This window comes from Neofelis nebulosa, chromosome 13, assembly GCF_028018385.1.
Source record: "Neofelis nebulosa isolate mNeoNeb1 chromosome 13, mNeoNeb1.pri, whole genome shotgun sequence".
Classification (NCBI taxonomy): domain Eukaryota; kingdom Metazoa; phylum Chordata; class Mammalia; order Carnivora; family Felidae; genus Neofelis; species Neofelis nebulosa.
The window spans coordinates 51,534,018-51,557,388 of NC_080794.1; the positions used below are offsets into that span (position 1 = coordinate 51,534,018).

The following is a 23,371-nucleotide window of genomic DNA, read 5'->3' on the forward strand; positions in this document are numbered from 1 at the left end:
AGCAGACTCCATGCCCAGCACCGAGCTCTATCTCACGACCATGAGATCATGACCTGAGCCAAAGTCAAGAGTCAAATACTTAACCAACTGAGCCACTCAGACACCCCTATTAATTATTTTTTACATTTAATTAATTTAATTCATTTTTATACATCCCAGCTCTCAGATGAATTTCTCCAGCTTGTCACCTAATTTCTCAACCATATCAATCATATTATGTCAATGCACGTGCCTGATAACTTTTATATCTGCATCACCCATAGACTTGTTTCCATTATCTGTTTTTGCTTTTGATCCTGTCTGCTTGTTTCCTAAGCATCCTGATGGATACTGTCTACATAGCTTCTCTTAACTAGTGCTGCTTAAGTATGGTTGAATTCCTTCAAGAGTTAAGTGTCTCCAACAATTGGGGTCACTAACTTCTCTACGCTCTATTTATCTAGGTAGTCCTTCAGAGAACAATTAGGATAGCTGAAAGATACATGTGACATATAATTATGTAATCCAAATGTATTTTTTTTTTTTTTTTTTTTTTGGGACAGAGAGAGACAGAGCATGAACGGGGGAGGGGCAGAGAGAGAGGGAGACACAGAATCGGAAACAGGCTCCAGGCTCTGAGCCATCAGCCCAGAGCCTGACGCGGGGCTCGAACTCACGGACTGCAAGATCGTGACCTGGCTGAAGTCGGACGCTTAACCGACTGCGCCACCCAGGCGCCCCCCAAATGTATTGATTAAATATGAACATGTAATTAGGATAGCTGAAATGCAAATTATTTTTCAGCTTTCTAATTTTTCTCAGAAGGCAGGCTTTAGTCTGCTATAAGCTGGGTCTGCCACAACTCAAGAACTCTCCCTTTAGAACCTAAATTCCTTAAAACCAGAAATTGGATCTTCTACCTCTATATCCCCATCATTGGCAGACTGCCTGGCAGCTGGTAAGTGCCTAGCAAATAAATGGAAAATCCATTTCTTTCTGACTGCCTCGCAAAGTAAGCAGTCTGGCCCTCCAGCAATGAACTCTTAGTGTATACCTGGTCTTGCCCATGGTATTAGAGAAGTCCCATAATTTGTCCATCATCATTCCTGCTTAATTTCCCCACTCACAGCTGACTTCCAGAGCAATCATTCAGATTCTTCCCCCAAGAATTTAAGCTAAGAAATATAATATATATGGTTGTTGAGAGCGTTGGGGCTGAAAGAGCCTGTGGACTTTTGGGTAGCGGCCATGTTGGAAACACAGGCAACTGGAATGGAGCAGAGGGCAAAACCCACAAGAGGAAACTGGAGGTCAGAGGGCTCATAGGGCTGAGGACATGGTGTTGCTGGAACACTAGGTCCCAAGAGGGCTTATGGAATATGGTTGCTATCCTTGCATTTTATGAGCTCCATAGCCCTAAACTATCCCTACCTTCCTTCTGAATTAGCTTGAATGGGCTTTCATAGCTTCAACTAATTGAGCCCAGGCTAGGATAAGCATAAAGAGACCCAATGGAGACAATACAGAAAGGAAAAACAGATTATCTCCAAGGAGCTGAGGTTTTAGGGAGATCGAAGATGCCCTCATCATCCAGAGCATTACCACTCCAAATATGATCAACAGACCAGCAGTACAGTGTCACCTGGGGGCTTGGAAGAAGTGCAGAATCACAGGGTCTGCAATCCAGACCTACTGGATCAGAATCTGCTTTTAAACCAGATACCCTGGGTCAGTCATATGCACTGTTTGAGATGCACTGATACACCCCAGGTTGAAAAAAAATTAGTTGCCATTTTCTGGTTGTGTAACCTTGGGCGAGTTGCTTGGTTGCCCAGTGCCTTGGTTTCACAAATAGGGATGGTAAGTGCCCACTCTTAAGGGAGGCGTGAGAGTTTAATGGGTTAATATATGTGAAGTGTGCCTGAGACCTAGTGAGCCATATTTATCCACAATGATTTTTGCTCCATAAGAAAAGGGATTTTGTCTATTTTATTATTTTATTCACTGTTCCAATTCCTGCACCTAAGTCCAGCATGGTACTTTGCTGTCAGCCCTTTGTTTCAGTGTGTGCATCTTCAATCATCCAAATGGTCCACAAGAAAGGGTTCCTTGTCCTTGTTGTTAAATGTCTACAGCTCAAAAGGGCTGTTACTAGCAAAGGCCGGTGTCTTCAGATCAGTTGATTCACTTTTCATTTTTTTCTTTTCAGAAATTGTAGTCACTAACTTGATGTGGTCACTAACAATTGCTTTGCCTTATTTGGGATAAAAGATAACAAGGTCTCCCTAACCAATTTACAGAGACATGCCTTGAAAGAGCCAACAAACAGATTCTGAGCTATCAGGGCTCTAAGCAAGGAATTAATAGATGTTCTTCACTTTCCCCCAGTGCAACTGTTTTATGGGAAGATGCGGCAACTTTGTTTGCATATAATGATCAGCAACTCTGATCATAACTTTATCTGTTCCTACGAGAAAGAAAACTCTTGGGGTGCCCGGGTGGCTCAGTCTTGATTTCGGCTCAGGTCAGGATCTTATGGTTGGGCTCTGCACTGGGCATGGGATTCTCTCTGCGTGGGATTCTCCCTCCCTCTCCCTCTGCACTCCCACCTCAAAAATAATTGAATAAAGAAATAAATACAAGAACTAAACTGACACATTAAAAAAAAAAGAAGAAAAATCTTCACATGGCCTCTTCTGGAGCTTCAGAAATCTTCCTGGGCTTTTGCCATTAACTGTCTGGTTTCAGCCGCTAATCCCATGCTATCTCAAAGTGAATTTGATACATTGTCAAGCCATGTGGCTGAGTCTGCACGCTGTAAGGAAACACGCTGTGGGACAAGGCCAGGCCGACAGAAGGGCTTTGTAATGGACCAGCAGTGGATCGGCTGACTATTGGCGCCCCTCCTTCACGACACAGCTGCACCTGCGGGTCAGAAATTTATAGCGGCCACCCTGGACACACTGAGTGGAAGAGGCCACTGTGGGGTAGATACGGAGGAGGATAAAATGCTTCAAGGAAACATTTTGCTTGACCAAGGAAAGAGTGGCAAATTTTCCAACCCCAGATTGCTCATGTTGATTGAAGACTTTCAGAAATAAAATGCAAATTTCTTGATCACAGAGCATTCGTAACGGTTTCCAAGGAACTTAGCCATCAGAAGGCTAATCTTTCAAACAAGATTCAGTGAATCTATCACTATCAACTGCATTTGCCTTACCTGGTGACCCAGCTGGACTCTCAGACAATTGGGGAGAAGGCAACAAGGAGCCTTTCGTACCCAGAATGCTGGTTCTTCCTAAGCATCAGCTCAGCAGAGCTGAAAGTCCTTACCTTCTGACAACTACCTATGATTGGGGGAGTTCCCAGCCTGATCCCCCAAAGGTTAGGAATTCACATGCACTCAGTCAGCCTTTTAACCAATGGGCTGTCTTGTAGGGTCATGATGGGGTGGGGGTGGGGGGCGCTTATGCTCTGTGCTGGGATTCCAAGGTTGGGATAGCACGTCTGTCGCTTCCCTAAAGGGACCCTGTTCCTGCAGTAACCCTGCCTGACCCTCCCTCCACTCCCACATCCACTCACCTCCTACTCTCTAGGCAAGGGGGTTGACAGGAGCCCCCGATCCTTGGGAGCTTGTGACACACTGCCCCTCTCTGGGTGAGAAGAATGTGGTCAAAGCCCCACTCAAGGTAGCCTCTGTCTTGCCACATGCTCTGAGACTGGGCTCTTAGCAAACAGCTAATGAAGGGGTGGGCAGCGTGCATCCCCTTGGGAAGTTCTCATTACCCCAGCTGCTGGGAGTGCAGCGAACCCTGCTTCCTGGGGAGCCTGCCTCATGTGCATTCTCCTCTTTCATCCTACCTGCACCGGACCACCTCCACCCATGAGGTGTGGGTCCCAGGGCCCCCATGCTGGAATGGGGAGACGGTGCCGAGGAAGGTAGCGCAATGGACCAAAAAAAGCAAAAGGAAGTCCAATTAGGCCTCAGCACCAAACCGCTTTTCTCGGTACAGCTTTATCTGGAATAAAGTGGGCATTTCGATTTCTGCCCGACTCCCAGGCCCGTTTACAGTAGGTTTGGGCTCACAGTGGAGAAAAGGAGTAAAGAGGGCTCAAAGCCAAGTCATCAACTGACCTACTGACGGCTTTGTAATTTCCTTGGGACCCTGGTGCCCAGTGGGAAGAGCCTGTTTGACTTTCTGGTGAGGGGCTGGCCCAGATGACAGAGCCGCAGGCTGTCTGGGGGCCTCTGCCCAAGACAGCAGAATCAGATGAAATCTAAAAAGGGGCAAGTTGTGAGGCTCACTGGATCTCGGCCCCTCTGGGAAGAACTGGCTGAAAGTGGCTACAGGATCAAACGGTCTAGAAGAATGTGGTGCAGAGGCACCAAGACAAACTGATCCTATCGGCTTTGTGTCTGGAAAAAGCAGGCTGGGAAGAAAGAATCTCAGTCAAGCCCCCTGTGATGAGACCCGTGGGGAAACCATCACTCAAAGAGGTGTGAAAACTGAGAGCCTTGATTCCTAACTTGGACAGAATGTCCTGCCAACTCCCCTGGGAAAGGCATGTTTCACAGGTTGTAGCAGACTGTGTCCCCTGAGTTTATGCCAAGACCCTGTGACAATGGCCTTCAGGCTGAGGCACCTTCCACCTCCCTCTCTGGTCTCCCATTTGCCTCGATAATACTGGCATCCTTATCTGGACCTGCATTAAGGCCTGACCCCATCATCTGTAGAACAGGTGGCTGAGAATTTTTAGGGGCCTTGGAAAGGCTCCCTTTCTTCCCAAACTCTTTCTCATCTGCTCACTTGTGTCCCCAGCTCCTCTAACAAAGGATCCTACAATTAAAGGAGCTTAAATTGCAATCGTGGGTTACATCCTAAGGAAGGTGCACAGCACATTTCTGATACAGAAAGCCCTCCAGAATGCAGGTACTGATGGAGAGGAGCATAGAGAGGGTCCTGGCACAGCCAGAGGGCTGAGGAGGCTTCAGGGAGCATACAGCAAGGACACGGAAAGACCAGCCTGAGCTCAAGAGACACACTGTCGCCTTTCTACTTTCACTGCAGGACAGGCTGGGCCTCCTCCCAGTATTCTCCTCCCAGGTTACACCGATTTTAATCACAGAGGGTGTTACCTTCATTGAGTGCCCGAAGACCAAGATTTCTAAAACTTTTAGTGTGCAGTAGAATTAACTGGGGCTCTTGCTAAAATGAACATTCCCAGGCATCACCCCTGGGCTTCCGACTGGAGAAATCTAGGGAGGGCTTGGGAATGTGCACGATGAGGGAGTGCATCGTTCAGAAAATCCTGAGTCTGGAGGTCCCGGGACTCCACTTCGAGAAGCCTGCCTGCCTCACCCACTCATAGTAGAGAGGAGGGCACAGAGTTCAAGGAGATGTGGGAGAGGGGAGTCAACTGATGAGGAGACAGACCCTGGGCCTCAATCTCTCCTCTAGTCCAGGGCAGGGTCCAGAGCTTGAAAACTGAGACAATGCCTCTGTGTTTAATCCAGGGAAAACAAAATAACTGCAAAAACTAAGGAGTAAGCCCATCGCATGAGTGTTGTTTACAAAAACTCCAAAAGGCCCCTTTATTTTTTTTATTTTTTTTAAATATGAACTTTATTGTCAAATTGGTTTCTATACAACACCCCGTGCTCATCCCAACAGGTGCCCTCCTCATAGCATGTCTCAGAGCAAAAGAACACAGTTTTCAAGAAAGTTACTTTCTAAAGGGCAGACCATCTATAACGATTGATATAGGTCTCCCCACGTGGCTGACTCAAACTTGGAAAGTGGGGAGAATCTGAGTCAGAGAGACCTTCTTCCAATGATTACGCAGTGTTTCACGCCCTCCCTCCCTGCAGAATGTGTTCTCATTCATCTTGGTCATTATCTGCCACTCCTAGCTGACCGGAAGGTACATGGTGGCTGGGACTACATCTGTCTTCCTCACTTCCTAGAATCCTTCTTGGCCCGTTATACATCACGGTCACTTTGAACGAACAGATGAATGCAATAAACATCACACCATGGTGGTCAAGGCCTCCTCTAAAGGGAACCTGGTGCTGGGACCATGACATGGCCACATTCTGGAAGGCTGGGAAGAGAGGCCAGGGAGACACCTGCTCTACCCTGCCACCTCCCTTCACATGAAAGCAACAGGCCCCCAAGCCTGACTTCCCTGCGAAGTTCTGGCCTCGAAGTTATGTACTTTGAGCCTGCCGTGATTCATTCTATGGCCTCTGAGTTCTCAGTTTGGTATAGAATGAAGGCAGGAAGTCCCAAGACCTTAAGCAGAAGACGATTCTTCAGTCCACTGGAGTTGGGAGGGGCAGCCATTTAAAGTTTTGGTCCCTGGCATGTAGACCTCACTGATTTGCACTCAGGGAGGTGGGGGGCAGGGAGGGAGTGGGAATCCAGACAGCAGATGCCTCCCTGCCTCAGTTTGCTTAGGTAGCCTCCTGCACAGATCAACAGGATGGAAAAGGAGACCAGAAGAGGTTGGTGATATGAAGTACTCACAAGAGAAGATCCTTAAAGAAAATAAAGATGAGTCAACACTTTTGCTATAAATTCAACAATGAATATACTCAGTTCACTACCCCTTCTTTTTCAATGATGAGATGGTTTCCCAAGGAAAACCCTGTTAAGATGTAGCAGTGTGGCCACTATTTATAACTGGATCAGCGTTCTCAGGGAAGGCAACTGTAACCCCAGGGAGACACAGAGACTCTCTCTGTCTCTGCTCTCCGGAGTTGGCCGATTGCTTCACTTCCCCCTTGTGTCTCTAAGAGTTAGGCCAAAGGCAGTCTCTCTTGGGGCTCAGACAAAGCCATATATGTGAATAAGACCTCTGAGTGACCTACAGGGAGCAGCTAATGAGAAACGGAAAAGCTCCAGTTTTGTCTTTTTCGAGCCACTCCTCTTTTGCATCCACTGTAGGACAAATTCCTAAAAACAAAGCAAACAAAGCAAAAGAGGAAACAAACAAACAAAAAAACATACTAAATAGACTTCTATTAAACAGAGCAGTTGGAAAAGAAGGTTGCCTTCTGAAATGGAATCAGCTACAGAAGACAAAGACCATGTGTATATCCCCAAACAATGGTTAGGAAATACTGACGCTTAGGGCCTGGTAACTGCCCCCTCCAGTTACGACTCCGGATCAGGTCTATATATTTTCTTACTACCACCTTCCACTCCCTGTTGCCATTAATGAAAATTAATTAAAATGGCAGTTTACCCAAGAGCTTGGGTCACTCATTCATTCTTTCTTAAAAAAAAAAAAAAAAAAAAAAAATCAGCACCGAGCCCTTCTGTGTACCACGTACAGTGTCAGGTGTGAGGGTGCATTTAAGAAGAACCTGGCAGGGTCCCTGGAGTCAAGGTCCCTGGCCAGGTCTACCGTGCCAAACTTGGCTCTTAACCACTGCCCACCTCCAGCCCTCACCAGCCACAAACGTGCATCCAATTTCATCAAGTTATCTGCAAATTCCTTTTCTCCCTTATCTAGCTTTGCTTAGCCTGTTTCGTCTCTTGACATGGATGGCCCATAGCGACCATAGCCCTCCTCACCCTGTGGCCCAGTGGAATCCCGCGTCCTCTAGGTGACCTTCTCATTTCCTCCAAGAATGTATCCTGAGCTCTGTCCCTTACTCCCAAGCCAGCGTCACCCTCATGTATGGCCCACTGACATTCCCTTTTTATTAGCTCTGTCCATAATATCGATCAGATCTGTGCACATGTCGACCTGTTTCCTTCTCTGGATTGTGAGGCTGGGGCCCTGAGAGGGTGGGGATCACTCCACCCATCCCTCTCTTTAAGGAAAGTACAGCGATAACAGGCTCATAAGCAGGGGCTTGAAAGAGGTTTGTTTAAGTCTTCACTCTCTTCAACTCTTCCAAGACCATGGCAGTTGGGAGTGAGGGCAGGCACACTGAAGAAGTGTTTCAAGTGTAGTTTAAATTACACTCCCGTTGTCAATTTGTTCCCTTTGAGTATCTGGACCTGTTGACACTTTCAACATCATGATGTGTGCTTGCTTAATTAAGCAGTAGCACTAAACGTTTAGTAAATCTCATTCCTAATTATCTGTTCTCTGTCTCTGGAGAAAAAGGAATTATTTAATTTCTTCCACTGAAACTTGAAATATTGATTCCCTGTGGTTGTACTTACAGATCCAATTATTAAATTCCCTCTAACATTTTGGGATTAAATAGTCAGATAAGAAATTATAATTTCATCTTTGCCCCCAAATACTTTTAGGGTAACAGAGTTTTCCATTTGCTTTGTTCACTCCCCACATTTAAATCTTATTTATATCATCTTAAGTCAAATAGCAATTTGGCTTATTAAAATATGTTATTTGGGGGTCAGACTGAAATACTGATTAAATTGCAGGAGAACAGCCTTTGCAAATTGCTTCTATTATTAGCATTTTCACTGTTAATGCAGACGCCTCCATCTGAAAGTATGCAGATTCATTCTGGCTCAGAAGACCAGTCTTCTGAGTCTGTGGGTGGCAGAGCTGGGCTGAAAAGCCATCGAGGATAACTTTTTATGAGGTCTGGGGAATCAAAGCTGCTGTCCCTTAAGAGAAGAAGCCTAGGGGCGCCTGGGTAGCTTGGTCGGTTAAGCGTCCGACTTCGGCTCAGGTCATGATCTCACAGGTTGTGAGTTTGAGCCCTGCCTCGGGCTCTGTGCTGACAGCTCAGAGCCTGGAGCCTGTTTCGGATTCTGCATCTCCCTCTCTCTCTGCCCCTCCCCTGTTCATGCTCTGTCTCTCTCTGTCTCAAAAATAAACGTTAAAAAAAAAAATTAAAAAAAAAAAAAAAAAGAGAAGAAGCCTAAAATGAATGGCCACCTCACTGTCGCAAGCCTTGGAAATTCATGCCCACCGGTGTGAAGGGCCTTTGCAGGCTGATCCCGCAAACCGGCTGATCTCAAAGCTCAGTCACCGTGAAGGACATACGGCACCCAGGTCTGCACCAGGGACTGCCCTTGACAGGAAGCCCCACAGACAGACCTTGGGCTTCATCTTGGAAATTCCCCTGTAGGCACCTGAAGAAAATCAGGCTTAGGAGCTAGTCCAGCCTCTCATCCCTGCTCAGGGCCATTCTCATGTCAGGAACTCTACCGTGTCTACATGTCCTGGGAGGGACCATACCAAATCAGCATGCAGGGAGGGCAAGTCAGGGGGCCACAGGGACATCAAGCTGGATGGAAAAGGCACAATGGCAGGGAGACTCTCAAAGTTTGGGAAGCAGAGGCAGCCTTGGGAAGCAGGGAGGTCAAAGGATTACTAAATAGAGCAAGGATGAAACACAAGTGCCTAGATGCAGGGACACAGGATAGAGGGGGTAAAGGGCATGTGGAGGGGCTATAGGGACCCTAACATCCCAGTAATGGGAAGACAGTGGACTTCGTTTATGAACTGTATGCCTGATGCACACAGCGAGTGACCAGTTAACACTGAGCATGGAGAACAAACACAGGGTCGGGTACTTCTGTGCATCGACAGGGACAGAATAAAGTGAACTTCTTCAGAAAGTATCATTATTTGAAAAAAAAACAAAAACAAAAACAACAATATCACAACTAGCCACATGTTACTCTGCATTGATTTTTGTCCCCTAAACTATCAAATCTTCACCTCATTTCAAAAGTGATTTTGGAATTTCCACTAAAAAGAATAGCTTGTCTCAGTCTCTAGGGATGTATTATGCTCTCCGTTTTTAGGACAGAAATATTCATATTAAACTGATGGGCCCGACTCCTTAAAAAGCAAAATTATCAGTTATTTCTTTTGACCTAAGGGCATTGAGAATCAAGAATGCTGGAAAATCTCTGCACTGGTGTATCTAGTCAGAAAACTCTGAACACCCCAATAAATCACCCCCTTCGAGAAACACCTCACTGGGCCTCTTCATCTCCCTCCTGGGAATTACCCCCAAACCTCTGATCATACTCCTTTATTTCCATCCTGATTGCCTTGTTCTGTCGACTGCACCCTTCCTACATCTGCACATGACTCCTGGGTACAGGGCCCTCGGGACTCCACCCCTTGCTGTCCCTGGGGTCAGGTAGGACCTAACGCTGCTATTGACCTTGTTGTATCCTACCTACTCATGAAGAATGAGAGAGAAGATACTACCTAGAGATGACTGTTATTGGAGCGGAAGATACAAGGTTCACTGGGCCCCTGGGGATCAAGATGAATGCACTGGTCCCCACCTAGGACCCTGTGCTCCTCTGGATTTCCCACAGACTGACCTTCTGGCCTCCTGACAAAGAGCTGCTGTGCCTTCATCCTGTGATGCTGCCCTTCTACTAAGAACATTTTGCCTTTCCCAGGTGGCCAACGGGCTGGCCTGGAGGAGCCTGGACCAACAACACCAAGCCAAGCTAGCTCCTTCCCTTGCCCCAAATGTTGGTGTTTTCTGGAGCTCTACCCCCACCCCTGCCTTTTGGGATGCTCATCTACCCCCACGGTTACAGCTTCCTGACTCAATGCCACTTGCCGGATCAGATAGGAGCTTCGGCTCCACATGCCTGTGTCCCTAGCGGGCATCGGTGCAGGGTGGCCTCCAGACATCTGGCTCTCCATCCTGAACGTCCCCCGTGGAGTAGCTGCGGGCACCACCCTGCTCATACTACTGAGTTAGACCTCTGGGGGCCGGCCACAAGCGCTCTCTTGCCCATACCCAGTCGATTACTAGAGACTTCTCTTCTGACCTCTTCATGACCCTCCATTCCTACTGCCGAATGTAGTAGGGACCCATGCCCTGAGCAGCCAACACAGGGATCTGTCAGAAGATTTAAATGCTTCGTGGGTTTTCCAAGGCCTAAAGCAGAGGACACCCCTGCCCCCGCCCCCAAAACCGCCCAATGATAAAATCACCTAGGCTTCCTGTTAAATCTTCAAATTCCAATCCAGGCCTAGTAGACTGGAATCCCCTGGGCAGGTGCTTGGGAATCTTCATGTTAACAATGGCCCCGGTGATTCTAATCGTTAGGCAAGGTTGAGAAGAATAGCCTACAAAATCAAGTGCAAATTCTCTAATATTCAGTACAAACCCCTCCACCATCAGCACTGCCTGCCTCCCCTAGTTATTCCAAGGTTATCACCCCTACTCCGTCTCAGACTCCAGCTGTCCTGACCCACTGTTACAGGGTGCCCACACACTGAGATGCCACTTCCTCCCACTTCCTGCCCTGTGGAAATGGCACTGCCTTCCCCCTCATCCTTAGAGGCTCTCCTATGTGTTGAAATTGTGCACACCTTGACCCTTGCACATACACTGTTACGTATCTGCCCCCCTTACAGACAGATCCACCCATGTTTCCCCAAGTTTCCAGCACAGCAGGATCCTGGCACAGAGCAGATGCTCAGTAAAATGCCCGCCGAGTGAAGGGATAAATGAGTTCACCCAACACCACTGAGCACCGTAGTCAATGTGTTATTTTCCGATGCAATTTGTTCGCTAAGCCCAGCAAAGCTTCCTCAGCTAAACTGATCACCTCTCTGGAGGCTGCCACTCATTTCCTTATCAGCTTTGCCTCTCTTCTCTAGTTTGAGTGGATCTTTCTGGAAATGAGGTTCCCAAAACGGACTGCTGTGGTCCCCATTAGTCTCACCAGAGCAGTACACACGACACAGCCGCCTTCCTCCCCAGGGACACCAGGCCAATTTGTACGTGGATGGAAATAACACCGGCTGTTCGCGCTGCCATATCACATTGCAGACACACACCTGATTCACTGCCACCATCACCAAGGTCCCTTCACGACAGCCTCTTAGCCTCCCGTTGACTCTCCAACTGCGCCTGTGATACGTCTTCCCCAGATGTGTTGCTCTGCCATTTTCCAAGTTGAATCTTATTCTGTTATTCCCTGCCTGTATTTCTTACCTCTCTGGATTCTTTTTTATTACGTTTCTACTCCTCGCTGACATTAGAAAACATTTCCCAATTTTGTGTTTTCTGTAAAATTCATTGGGGTGATGTGTGCTCCTTTTTCAATGTCATTGATTAAACAGTTAAATGAAATCAAACCTAACATTGACCCTCCTGGTTTCCACTGGAAACTTCTCCAGAGGGTTCAAGGACATGTGTCACTTAGGACTTTTTGATCCATTTTCTTTGCAGGAAAGGCTTCTTGCTCAGTAAGATGCTCATATAGCCCAAGCAACTAAGTAATCTGCACAACATTCTCTACCTTTTTTTCTCCCTCTGTGTCATAAAAATAACATCGATCATCTGGTATGACAATTTCTCTAAGATAAGCTGAGCACGATTCACAGGGCATCATCTACAGGGTCACGTTTTCAATTTTCATTATAGTTTTCAATTTCATATAGTGTTGTGCTTCAATTTTCATTATTTATCATATCGTGTTGTACCACACAGCACCAATAGCCCCGTAGTCAGGAGCCCCCTTCCACAATCTCACATGTATGCGATTTGCAGATAACCCTTAATTTATTACGTCCCCTGTCTTCAAAATCCCCATTTTCCATCATGTTTTAATAATATGCATAGTTAAAACATAAAATGGCAAGTTATGCTTTGCCCTAAATTAATACAACTTACATTTCTTAGCCAGCTTACAGAGAAGTCTCCAGGAAAAAAAAATAAAGCCATGAAAAATTCATATGTTAGTGCAGATTTTTTTCCAATAACTTGCTACTTGCTTTTTTTTGCCACATTTACCTGCTCAAGGACTTACCCCAAATTTGGGGAAACAAAATATAGAGAACAAAGTAAAGCCAATAACACCGCAGATATTGGGGTGAGTTGGTTATTTGGTTTGGGCTTGGGATTTTTTTTAAATTTTGTATGACATTTATAAAGCATTTTATGGGCATATAGATAATGAGCTGGACTTTATAAGGAGCCACCATCCCAGGGATGCAGCACGGATGTGTTGGCTTACACACAGTTCCCTGAACCCCCTGTGACTCCATTCCTTCTTCTCCCCTTCAAAAGATCAAATCAAAGCATAAGGGATATGGACTGACAGATGATAATACTTGATTCCACTATCATAGATGTAAACAATTTAAAGATGCTAGAGTTTGGGGCACCTGGGTGGCTCAGTCAGTTAAGCGTCTGACTTCGGCTCAGGTCATGATCTCACGGTTCGTGAGTTCAAGCCCCGCTTTGGGCTCTGTGCTGACAGCTCAGGGCCTGGAGCCTGCTTCAGATTCTGTGCCTCCCTCTCTATCTGCCCTCTTCCCCTCGCACTCTGTCTGTCTCTTTCTCTCTCTCTCACTCCCTCAAGAATAAATATATTTTTTTTAATTTTAAAAAGATGCTAGACTTTAATCGGCATTCATGAAAAGTCAGTTGTGGCACCACAGTAAAATCCATGAGCTACATTTATTCAACAGCTTGGCAAGTGAGTTTCACAGTAATAACCTCTTCAACCCGAAGACCTGCTGATCACATTTCTGTCCCTCTCCTCTTCAGAGAGAATATCTGACCTTTCTTAAGTGGTGACCATTCACAGGTAAGAAAGAACTCCAGCTAAGGAAAAGTGAGATGTCCTGGAGTGTAGGAAAGGTACCCGATGTTAGAGGCGTGGCCAGTGCCTTTGAGACAAGGATTCTGAGGCCCCTGCCACAGGTTGGGATAAAGTTGTCCTAGGCCCTAATCTCCTTACAATTTCAGTGTTTCAAAATGAAAGCTCTTTGAGTATCTGCCTGCCTGCCCGTTGGTAGTTTTCCTTTCTGAGCCACCTGTTTTACAGAACACGAACTTGCAGAAAACCGTACCCCGCTCTGATCACCCATTTCTCTAGCCCACCTTGCAGGCGCTACACTGAATCAGGAAGCCAGAAGCCACGAACTTGAGACAAGCTATGAGTTGCAACTCCTGCAAAGACCAGACCAGACTAGTCAGAGCCACAGTGGACCACAGCCCTGACCTTTCACCTTTTCCTATCTTTATAATGCTAAAAATCACACCCGGGGATGGAGGCGGAACAGGCAAATAACACTTACTATGTGTGAAGGAGCATGTTCTGTTAACTGTGCCTGCGTATTTCCCCACCTTTACATGTTTAGACATTGCTCCTTTCCTGCCTCAGCCCCTCCAAACACTTTCCGCAACCACTGTTCAGGGAGCAGCCCGGTATCCTTCTCACGAAGGCTGTCTCCCTCACGCCCGGACATGAGCTTGCAGTAATGCTATCCATGCCACCTTTGGCCTCATGTCTGTTTCTACCTGGGAGTCAGAGAACCCTGAAGTCAGTAACACCTTGATTTAAAAAAAAAAAAAAAGTAGGAAAGTAGGTTTTAAAACTTTAGGCTATCTCTGACAAGTTTCTAGATGGTTTTATTATTATTATTATCATCATCATCATTTTTAACACTTTATTTTTTGGGGGGCAGTTTTAGGTTCAGAGCAAAATTGAGGGGAGGGTACAGAGATTTTCCAGACCCCCCCAGCCCTTACACATGCATAGCCTCCCCCACTGTCAATGCGCCCCCACCCACCAGAGGAGTACATTTGTTACAATACATGAGCCTACAATTACACATCAAAACCACCCAGTCTATTGTTTACCTTAGGGTTCACTCTTGGTACGGTACATTCTATGGGTTTGGATAAATTAATAATGACACGTATCCACCATTATAGTACCATCCAGAATGTTTTCATTGCTATAAAAATCCTCTGTGCTATACTTATTCATCCCTCCCCCCCAACCCCTGGCAACCATTAATCTTTCCACTATCTCCATACTTTTGCCTTCTCCTGGAATGCCATATGGTTAGAATCATAGAGTATGTAGCTTTTCATTCACTGGGTAACATGCATTTAAGGTTCCTCCAGGTCTTCGTGGCTTGATAGCTCATTTCTTGAGATTGGGTTTTTAAAAGCATTCTAAGAAACTTAAAAAGGAAAAGGTAAATTACTAAGACACATTGTCAGGCCAAACCCAATTGCTTTTCTGATAGGCTTACTAGTAGGGATCACAAAAAAGTCATGGATACCTCAAAGCTAGATTGTAGCTTTGTCAGTAGACCAACTGACAATCACTAGCAGGGTCCATGTGGGCTAGATGGGAAAACATGGTCAAGGTAAAAGCCAAAATGGTCAAAGTAAAACTCCCAGAACTGTCAACAAAAAGAGTACAGGTAGATGACTCACTACGGGCCAACGCAATAAAGTCAGCAAAACCAAATGAGATATCAACTTGCAGACGTCCTTGAGAAGTAACTGAAAAAGTCTATATCTGAAAAAATAAGATAACTTATTATGTTGCCAAATACAAGTCAACAACCTTTCTATAAATCAGCAATAACCAATTTAAAAGAGGTGTGTGTGTGCACATAGGGAGAAGGGGTAGATCCCACTTAGAAGCATGCAATACCTAGAAATAAACATAATAAAAAATGTTCAAGACTCATATTAAGACATCTTTACTGAATGATTAAAAATATCAGCCGGCATGCATGAAGGAACACAGCAGGTCCCTGGATAGGAACATTTAAAATCATAAAGACATATAAGATGTATATACCCACACCAAAGTAATTTATAAAGTCAATTAAACCCCAATAAAATCAAACCCCAACATAATTTCTACAAAACTAAGGAAGAGCAGCTGAAGAAAAAATGAAATGAGACTAGGCAAGACATTTATTTTAAAACTAATGAGACTTGCCCTATTCTCTAATAATTAAAATCGTGCTATATTGGTGAGGTATGGAGTTTACATTTAAATGTAGGAATTTAACTCATGAAAATGTAACATTTCAAAACAGGGAAATTTTATCTGTTCAGTAGATGACGTAGGGACAACAGGATAGCCATTCTGAAACAAAAAGGAAGTTAACTATTCCACACCATATATAAAAATGGATTCCAAAGAGAGAGAGTAAAATTTTCTTTTAATCCTTTAAAAACATTAAAGGAAAACAGAAAATACCTTTATAAGCTTGAGGTGGGAAAAAGCTTCCTAGATAATATATGAAGCCAAGGTACTATGTGTAATTTATTGAATAAATTACATCTCAATAAAAAATACAACTGAAAGAGTTAAGTATCTGATTTCGGCCCAGGTCATGATCTCACGGTTTGTGAGTTTGAGCCCCGTGTCAGGCTTTGTGCTGGAGCCTGCTTCAGATTCTGTGTCTCCCTTTCTCTCTGCCCCTCCCCTGCTCATGCTCTGTCTCTCTCTCTCTCTTTCTCAAAAAAAATTTAAACATAAAAAAAAAAAATATGACTGAAAAAAGGAATACCATAAAGGGAAAAAATGGCAAATCTAACAACATAAATATCTGAAAATGTAAAATATCTATATGGTAAAGAAAAAAAAACAAACATAAACACAGTGTAAGGTCAAATAACAAACTGGAAGAAAATTTTGCACCATTATAGCAGCTAAAAGAATTAATGCTCAGAAAAAAAAAATATATATATATGTGTATATATATATATATATATATGAAAAAAATGGCAACCAATTAAAAAACAGGCAAAGGTTATGGACAGGCAATTGACAGAGAAATTGTTTTAAACAGTCAATAAACATATGACAAGATTTCAACCTCACTACCTCACTAATAATTGAATACAATAATTGAAATTAAATTGTATTGAATATAATAATCAAAATTAAAAAACAAGGAAATATTATTTTTCCCATCATAGTGATAAATAATGAAAAAGATTAATAATATCCATTGTTAATGAGGCTTCAGGGAAATAGGCTCTATCATGCGATGATAGAGCAGAAATTTCCAAAATCTTTTTGGAGAGCATACGGGCATTGTCTATTAAAAATTTAAATATGCATAGCCTTAGGCCCAGCAATTCTCTTTCCAGGAATGTAACCAAACAGAAACACTTGAAAACATGCAGAAGGGTGTTCACCGAAGCACTTGCTGTGTCAATGAAAAACTGGAAGCTTCATAAGACCTCAGCACTAGGGGGATGATGGTGTGCAGTTTGGCGTTGTCTGGCTATGTGATATCGATCACAAAAAAGTGTAAGTAATATCATCAACAATGCTTGTACAGCATGAAGTGTAGTGTTGTTAGAATACATACGTGTTGGTGGGCACTGAGTGCCCACCGAAGACGGACTTGAAAGATGTAAAGCACGGACTGACAATGATTACTTCTGGGGATGGCAGTGAAACTGGGGATATTAAGATGTGAGATAGATCTCTGTGGGCTAGCATACACAAAGAAGTCCTTTGTGATGGAAGAGGAAGGATGGACAAGGGCCTCAAATATGACATATGATTGGAATGGGCCAAGGGAAAGAGAAGTGACTTCTCCAGAGAAGGTGCCATCATCAAGTCATGCCTACCTCAAAGTCATCCATGGCAAGAAGTGCTATCAAAAAGCATTTCATTGATTCATCAAGTACTTATTAGGCATCAGCTGTATACCAGGCACTCATAATCATCATCATAAAGTCATCATCTCTGAAAAGTCTATATTACATAGACCAATCCGCGGGGAAAAGGCATTTTCAATGCTGGTGGGTATATGAATTCATTAACTACTCTAGAGGTCAAGTCACCTCCTTAAATTGTATCAATCTAAATGGTACCAATCGTTAAACTGAGTATTCCTTTGGACCCAGCAATCTTATTTCCAAGACTTTATTCAAAAGGCAGGAACATTTGTGGAGATTTACCAACCGTAATTTTGAACAACTTAACTGTCCAATAACAGTAACTGAAAAGATAAACTGTAGTACATCCGCATCATGGAATACTATCCTGCCGTTAAAATTATGTGATGGGAGCATAACTAACAACACGGGAAAATGTGCACACTAAGCCAGTCAGAAAATACTTATGGTATGAGTGGAATTAGGTTTTTAATTTTTATTTGCATAAAAATGACTATACGGATTTACACTGAAATGTTAAGTTATGCCTGGGTGGAGATATTACAAGTCGTTTTTATCTTCTTTAAACCCTGAAACCTATTTCTTCACGTTCTTCATGTTTAGTAGTTCTCTAATTGAACTATATTATTTTTGCAATAGAAAACAACCAACATGTGGAAATCAGGGTAAAACCCTGTGACACTTGCTCTGTGCCAGGAACCATCCCCTCAATATACAGTATGAATCAACCTCCTTTTTCAACAGTGAGATGAGAAGACAGTATGCACCCACCTTTCTTTCTGGGAGTTCACAGTGAAACACAAGCAGTTTTATTCTCACATCGAGAGTATGCAAGGGGCGCCTGGGTGGCTCAGTTGGTTAAGCGTCCGACTTCGGCTCAGGTCATGATCTCACAGCTCGTGAGTTCGAGCCCTGCATCGGGCTCTGTGGTGACAGTTCAGAGCCTGGAGCCTGCTTGGGATTCTGTGCCTGCCTCTCTCTCTGCTCCTCCCCCCCTCATGTTCTGTCTCTCTCTCTCTCTCAAAAATAAATTAAACATTTAAAAAAAAAAGAGTATGCAAGAAGGAGAGTGCAATAGTCCATGGTCAAGGAAGGGCAGTGAGGAGGGGTAGTGTTGAAAACATTCCCAAGAAAATTTCCCCTCTCCTGGGAATGGCTTGAGAAGCCCATAGGAAGGAGGAGAGCAAAGTGAGTGTATTAGAAAAGAAAGAATATGGGGCCCAGTAGAGGAAAGGCACTTACTCCAAAACACTTCTGAGAATTCCTATTCAGTATTATAACACAAAAATATGTGCCCATTGTGTTTGTTTTGTTCTGGTTTTCCATACAACAATTACTAATGTGAGGTGAAGATTTAGGAAAACAAGGCCCCTGGAAATGAGCGAGGGAAAGGGCCTGGGGAAAGGCGCCCCAGGAGGCTGGAGCCACGGGCCTGTCCCCCGCCTTGCCCAGGAAGGACAGAGAGCCAAGCTTCCGCACACTCCCCCCAGCCTGGGGCGGACATGTTCCAACCTAAACAAGCCAGTCTGCTTTCAGGTCATGTATTTGGAACTACCTTTCCTTAACCCTCCTGATGTAGTCCCCTTGAAGCCTGTGTGGAATATTCTAGAAGGCATGGTCATCACTTCCTAAGGTTCCTAATCTTCCTGTCAGAAAACCACAGTCCTGCTCAGAGGCTGAGGCAGTGTGAGGAGCAGGAGGCTCTGAGGCGGAGCAGACACAGTAAGGGAGGCCCAGCTCTGCTGTGAGATTAGAATCACTTCCAGGTGAGCCGTCAGAGGGTGTGTGGGTCGGCGGGGGGGGGGGTGAGCATGAGACAGACAGAGAGACAGAGGAAAGAGAAACAAGAAAAGAGTAAGGGAAGGGAAGGAGAGGGACGAGGGGAAGAACCAGAAACGGGAAGAACAGGAAATTGAAAGGGAAGGAGAGGAAGAAGAGAGAGGAGGTTCTGAGAAGAGAGCGGGAAGGGGAGGAAGGGAGGGAAGGGAAGACAAGGGGGAGGTGGGGGAGAAGAAGAAGGGGGAAAAGGTGTGTATTTTCAGTGAAACCTTAAGAACTACCTCAGGTTTGGGGCGCAGGTACCTAAACGAACATTCTAGAAGGAACCCAGCTTCCCTCACTGAGGGTAGATTCGCATTAAATAATGAACGAGATGATTGCACTTGAATGTAGGAAATCTTTACATCCTTTCTGATTGGCACAGAGTCGTTCCTAACAAGAGCTGTAACGTACAGTTCCAGAATACACTGTGACATAAAAATAAAAAGGATGTGTGTGAGACTTTATGTTTCGGAGCCAAGTGGATATTCAGAGTGGATTCCCTCCTCAGCCTTTGGTCATCTGATGTATTTTTCTGTTTTCTGTGCCAAAAGATATATTTATACTAATAGTCATTTGTTTTCTTGAATGAATATGCTTAGGGAGAAAATGTGCACATTTCAGATAATACATCATTCTGTGCTTAAGAACATTATAATGAGCAAACTCCAAAGGCAAATAAAGTTGTACTAAACACTATCTACATAAATTATCTACTTTAACATGTCCCTTATGCATATAGGATATTAAAAATACCCTTTCTCCTTCCATCAAAAAAAAAACCTTTTTACAACTGAGTTGTATCCCTTTTAAAAAGCTTATCAAAACAGCATCACTAATGCCTTTAACATTATATTACATGTATATAATAAAATTAGATTCTTTCCCACACTTGGGACCATCAGCTTTACTTTGTGATCCTCTTTATCCTGTACCAGACCAAATTCAAGTTAGAAGCAATCAAAAATGCAATAGTCAGCACCCAAAAGCAAGTCTTATTAAAACTGTAGAACATTTGTGATTTAAAAACATGATAACCCTCAAATATGGCACTTGGTAGTCGAGATGTTCCAGGACACAACCCATGCCTCCTATCTTTCTCCAGGAAGGGAGGGCCACCTCTGGTCCTTTGCGTGCTTTGGGATGAATTTCTCAGTGAGATGTTGCCTGTGGCTTGGATCACTTCTTCCGGGCAACAGATGAGAGCCACCAGCCTGCCCTGCTCTGAGGTCCGGAAACTGACATCAGGACCTCCCAATGCATGCTCCTCCCACAGATACCCAGCACCCTCTAGCCAAAGCAAGCAAGCCTGCACAGACCTGAGCTAGGGGCGTAGCACGCACATAACCAGTCCAATCTTTCAGACGTGAGGGTTTTACTCAGGGTTAGGTTGGGCAGCATGGGGCCAGGCACTGGCTCCTTTCTCTCCTTACTTCTATGTTAGCCACAGTGTCTAAGGAAAGGGCTACCCTCATCCCCACAGCCTGTTTCACACGGCCGTGGCCCACAGAGGCCACGAAGATGCATTCTAGCCCAACAGAGTCATCCGCGGGCCCCTATCTCGCTGACTGGAGCGAGGACCACAGACCTGAACCCCTTCTCTCCCCCGAAGAGTGAACATGCCCTTACCTCTCATCTCCGTCGCTGAGGAGCCATTGGACCAGGCGGTCCACTTATTTCTGTGCTTGCTGATTTCCTGGACTTTGCACACGTAATGCCCTTGATCCGCTGGCCGAAGGGTCAAAACAGAGAGTGTGTAGAGTGCCCCACGTCTCTCCTCGAGGAGGCACAGCCTCTGCCGGAAGGCACTGCGGCTATAATTCCCATAGTACTGCACCACCCGGAGCTTGGTCATCTTAACCATCAAGGCCTCCTGGGAGTTGGGGCGTGCAAAGAACCAGCGCACGGCCAGCAAGCTGTCCTTCCGTCTCTTCTGGGAGACATGGCAGAGAAGAGTGGCATTTTCCCCCTCCAGGTAGTCAACCACAGGCCCCGGGGACACGGTGACATTGAGGGCCCCACACACCTCTGCAGAGAAAAAAAGGAAAGAAGAAAATGGGCACAGGCCCTGCCTTTCCCCAGAAGGACGCACAGCGCGTCTTTTCTCCAGGAGCCATCTGCATGGCCAGAGGGGCAGGCCACCCTGATCCCGTCCACACTCACTCCTTTGTGGTGGATGGAAGGACTCCTTCAGGAGCATGGCAGGGACAGGGGGTTTCTGCGGGCTCCCATGTCCTCACCCCTGAGACATCCCATTCACAGGAGATGCTACTGACCATCTGGCCCAGACATAGTTTAAAAACATTTTGAATTAGCTGCTGACATTTAAAATCCAGGAAACTGGGGCGCCTGGGTGGCTCAGTGGGCTAAGCATCCAACTTCGGCTCAGATCGTGATCTCCTGGTTCGTGGGTTTGAGCCCTGCATCGGGCTCTGCACTGACAGTGTGGAGCCTGCTTGGGACTCTCTGTCTCCCTCTCTCTCTCTTTGCCCCTCCCACGTGCTCTTGCTCTATCTCTCAAAATAAATTAACTTTTTTAAAAAGTTAAAAAAAAAAAAAAAAAAAGATCTGGGTTTGGGAAATCTCTTAAAAATGTCCAGCCACATCCTATCCACCAGCCTGCCTCCCAGGGTCCACTTTGATCAGTTTCGTCCCGACCTGCCTGACCTGGCAATGCTGGGGGTCCAGGAGCTGGCCTTCCGAGCTCCTTGCCCTGTCTCAGCTTTTTCAACTGTAACCAAGGCAGAGCGTCAGTACTGGTCAGGTGGGCATTAAACCAGCACCGAGGAGCTGGAACAACAGAGGCTTCTTAGGTTCTTGCTCTAAGTCTTCAGTGGCTTTAGGATCCACAGCTTCAGAGCTGCAGTGCAGGGATAAAGAATGAATGAACCCAGGAACAGGGAGAGCTGGGAGAACCGCCCCACCCCCCAACAACCCAGAAGATGCTCCGAAATTCCAGACCTGGTCTACTACTTCCTGTCCTTTGTTTTCTTAGATCCACCCCAAGGGCTGCCCCTCGCTGGCTGCCGTTCTGCCCACCTTTGAGGGAGCCACCCCAACACCCACCCAGACCAGCCTGACCAGCAGAGCTCACAGAGGCCTTCCCCCAGGAGACGTGCTGCATGGGGATTACAGGGGCTCTGCAGTGTGGCCATCCTGCCCTGGGGCTCACGGATGGACTCGTCACCTGGCAGGCAGAGCCCAGAAAGGACGTTTTACACAGGATGCCCAGAACCTCCTTCCATCCAAGCAAGACTGTCTTCACACCGCATCCCCTGTCCTCAACCTGCACTGCCAAGGGCCCAACAGCAGCAAACGCTATTCCCTGCCCGCCCCATTGCACAAGCACGTGTCCCTGGGGGGTCATCTCCAGCCACAGCTTTCAGCCTCAAATGTCACCTCTGGTCACATGAAGGGGCTCGGGTCCTGATGTGAGGATCACCAGAAGCTTTGAACCCTGGCCAGGGCTGCAGGTATGCAAGGAGGAAGGACGAAAAAGATGAAGAAAGGGCTGAACCCCTCCACTGCGAGGAGCAAGGGGAGGAGGCCCTGTGTCTGCTGGGGCGGGAAGTTCTCACATAGAAAATATTCTTCACTGTAAAAATCCTGGCGATAAGCTAATCCTCCCATGTGGCTTCTGCTATCGAGTTCATAAACAGAATACCTTCCGAGGTATGACTGGGGGGTCAATTTCCTTTCATTTTCTTTCTCCTCTCTTAGAAGCCAGGGCCCCCCAGGACACTCCAGGACACTGCAAGATCCCTAACTCAATCACATCCACATAGTCCCTTTTGCCACATAAGGTAACATTCGCAGGTTCCAGGAATTAAGACACAGACATCTCTGGGGGCCATCATTCGGTGTTAACCCCATCGTGACCACCTTTTGTTACCTTAAAAAATAGGTGGGCATAAACTCACAAGAAAAAGGTTGGTGGCAGGTTGGACTCACCTTGTGGAAAAGAATGAGGACTTCTGTGTCTATAGCAGCAAAGGACAAAGCAGGCCCAGGGAGACACTTTGGGAATGAAGGGCATCAACAACCAAGGCAGGCGCACATTCTCTAGTCACAATCTCACTGTGACAGACATCACTCATGTAAGACAACAGAGGAGGAACTGCCCCCACCCCGTCTCCCCTGCACCTTGTCCATCTGCCCTGCACCTTGCCTGTGCAACATATTAAATTAGCCCAA

The 23,371-nt window shown here is 45.7% G+C and overlaps 1 protein-coding gene across 1 annotated transcript in view; it reads right to left on the reverse strand.

Annotated features, from left to right (window-relative positions):
* VSTM4 (V-set and transmembrane domain containing 4) overlaps positions 1-23,371 on the reverse strand; it is a 99,014-nt gene that overhangs the window by 68,979 nt on the left and 6,664 nt on the right. The window contains exon 2 of the mRNA XM_058696990.1: positions 20,807-21,205. Within this exon, the coding sequence (XP_058552973.1) occupies positions 20,807-21,205 (399 nt within the window). The remainder of the gene's footprint in view (positions 1-20,806; positions 21,206-23,371) is intronic.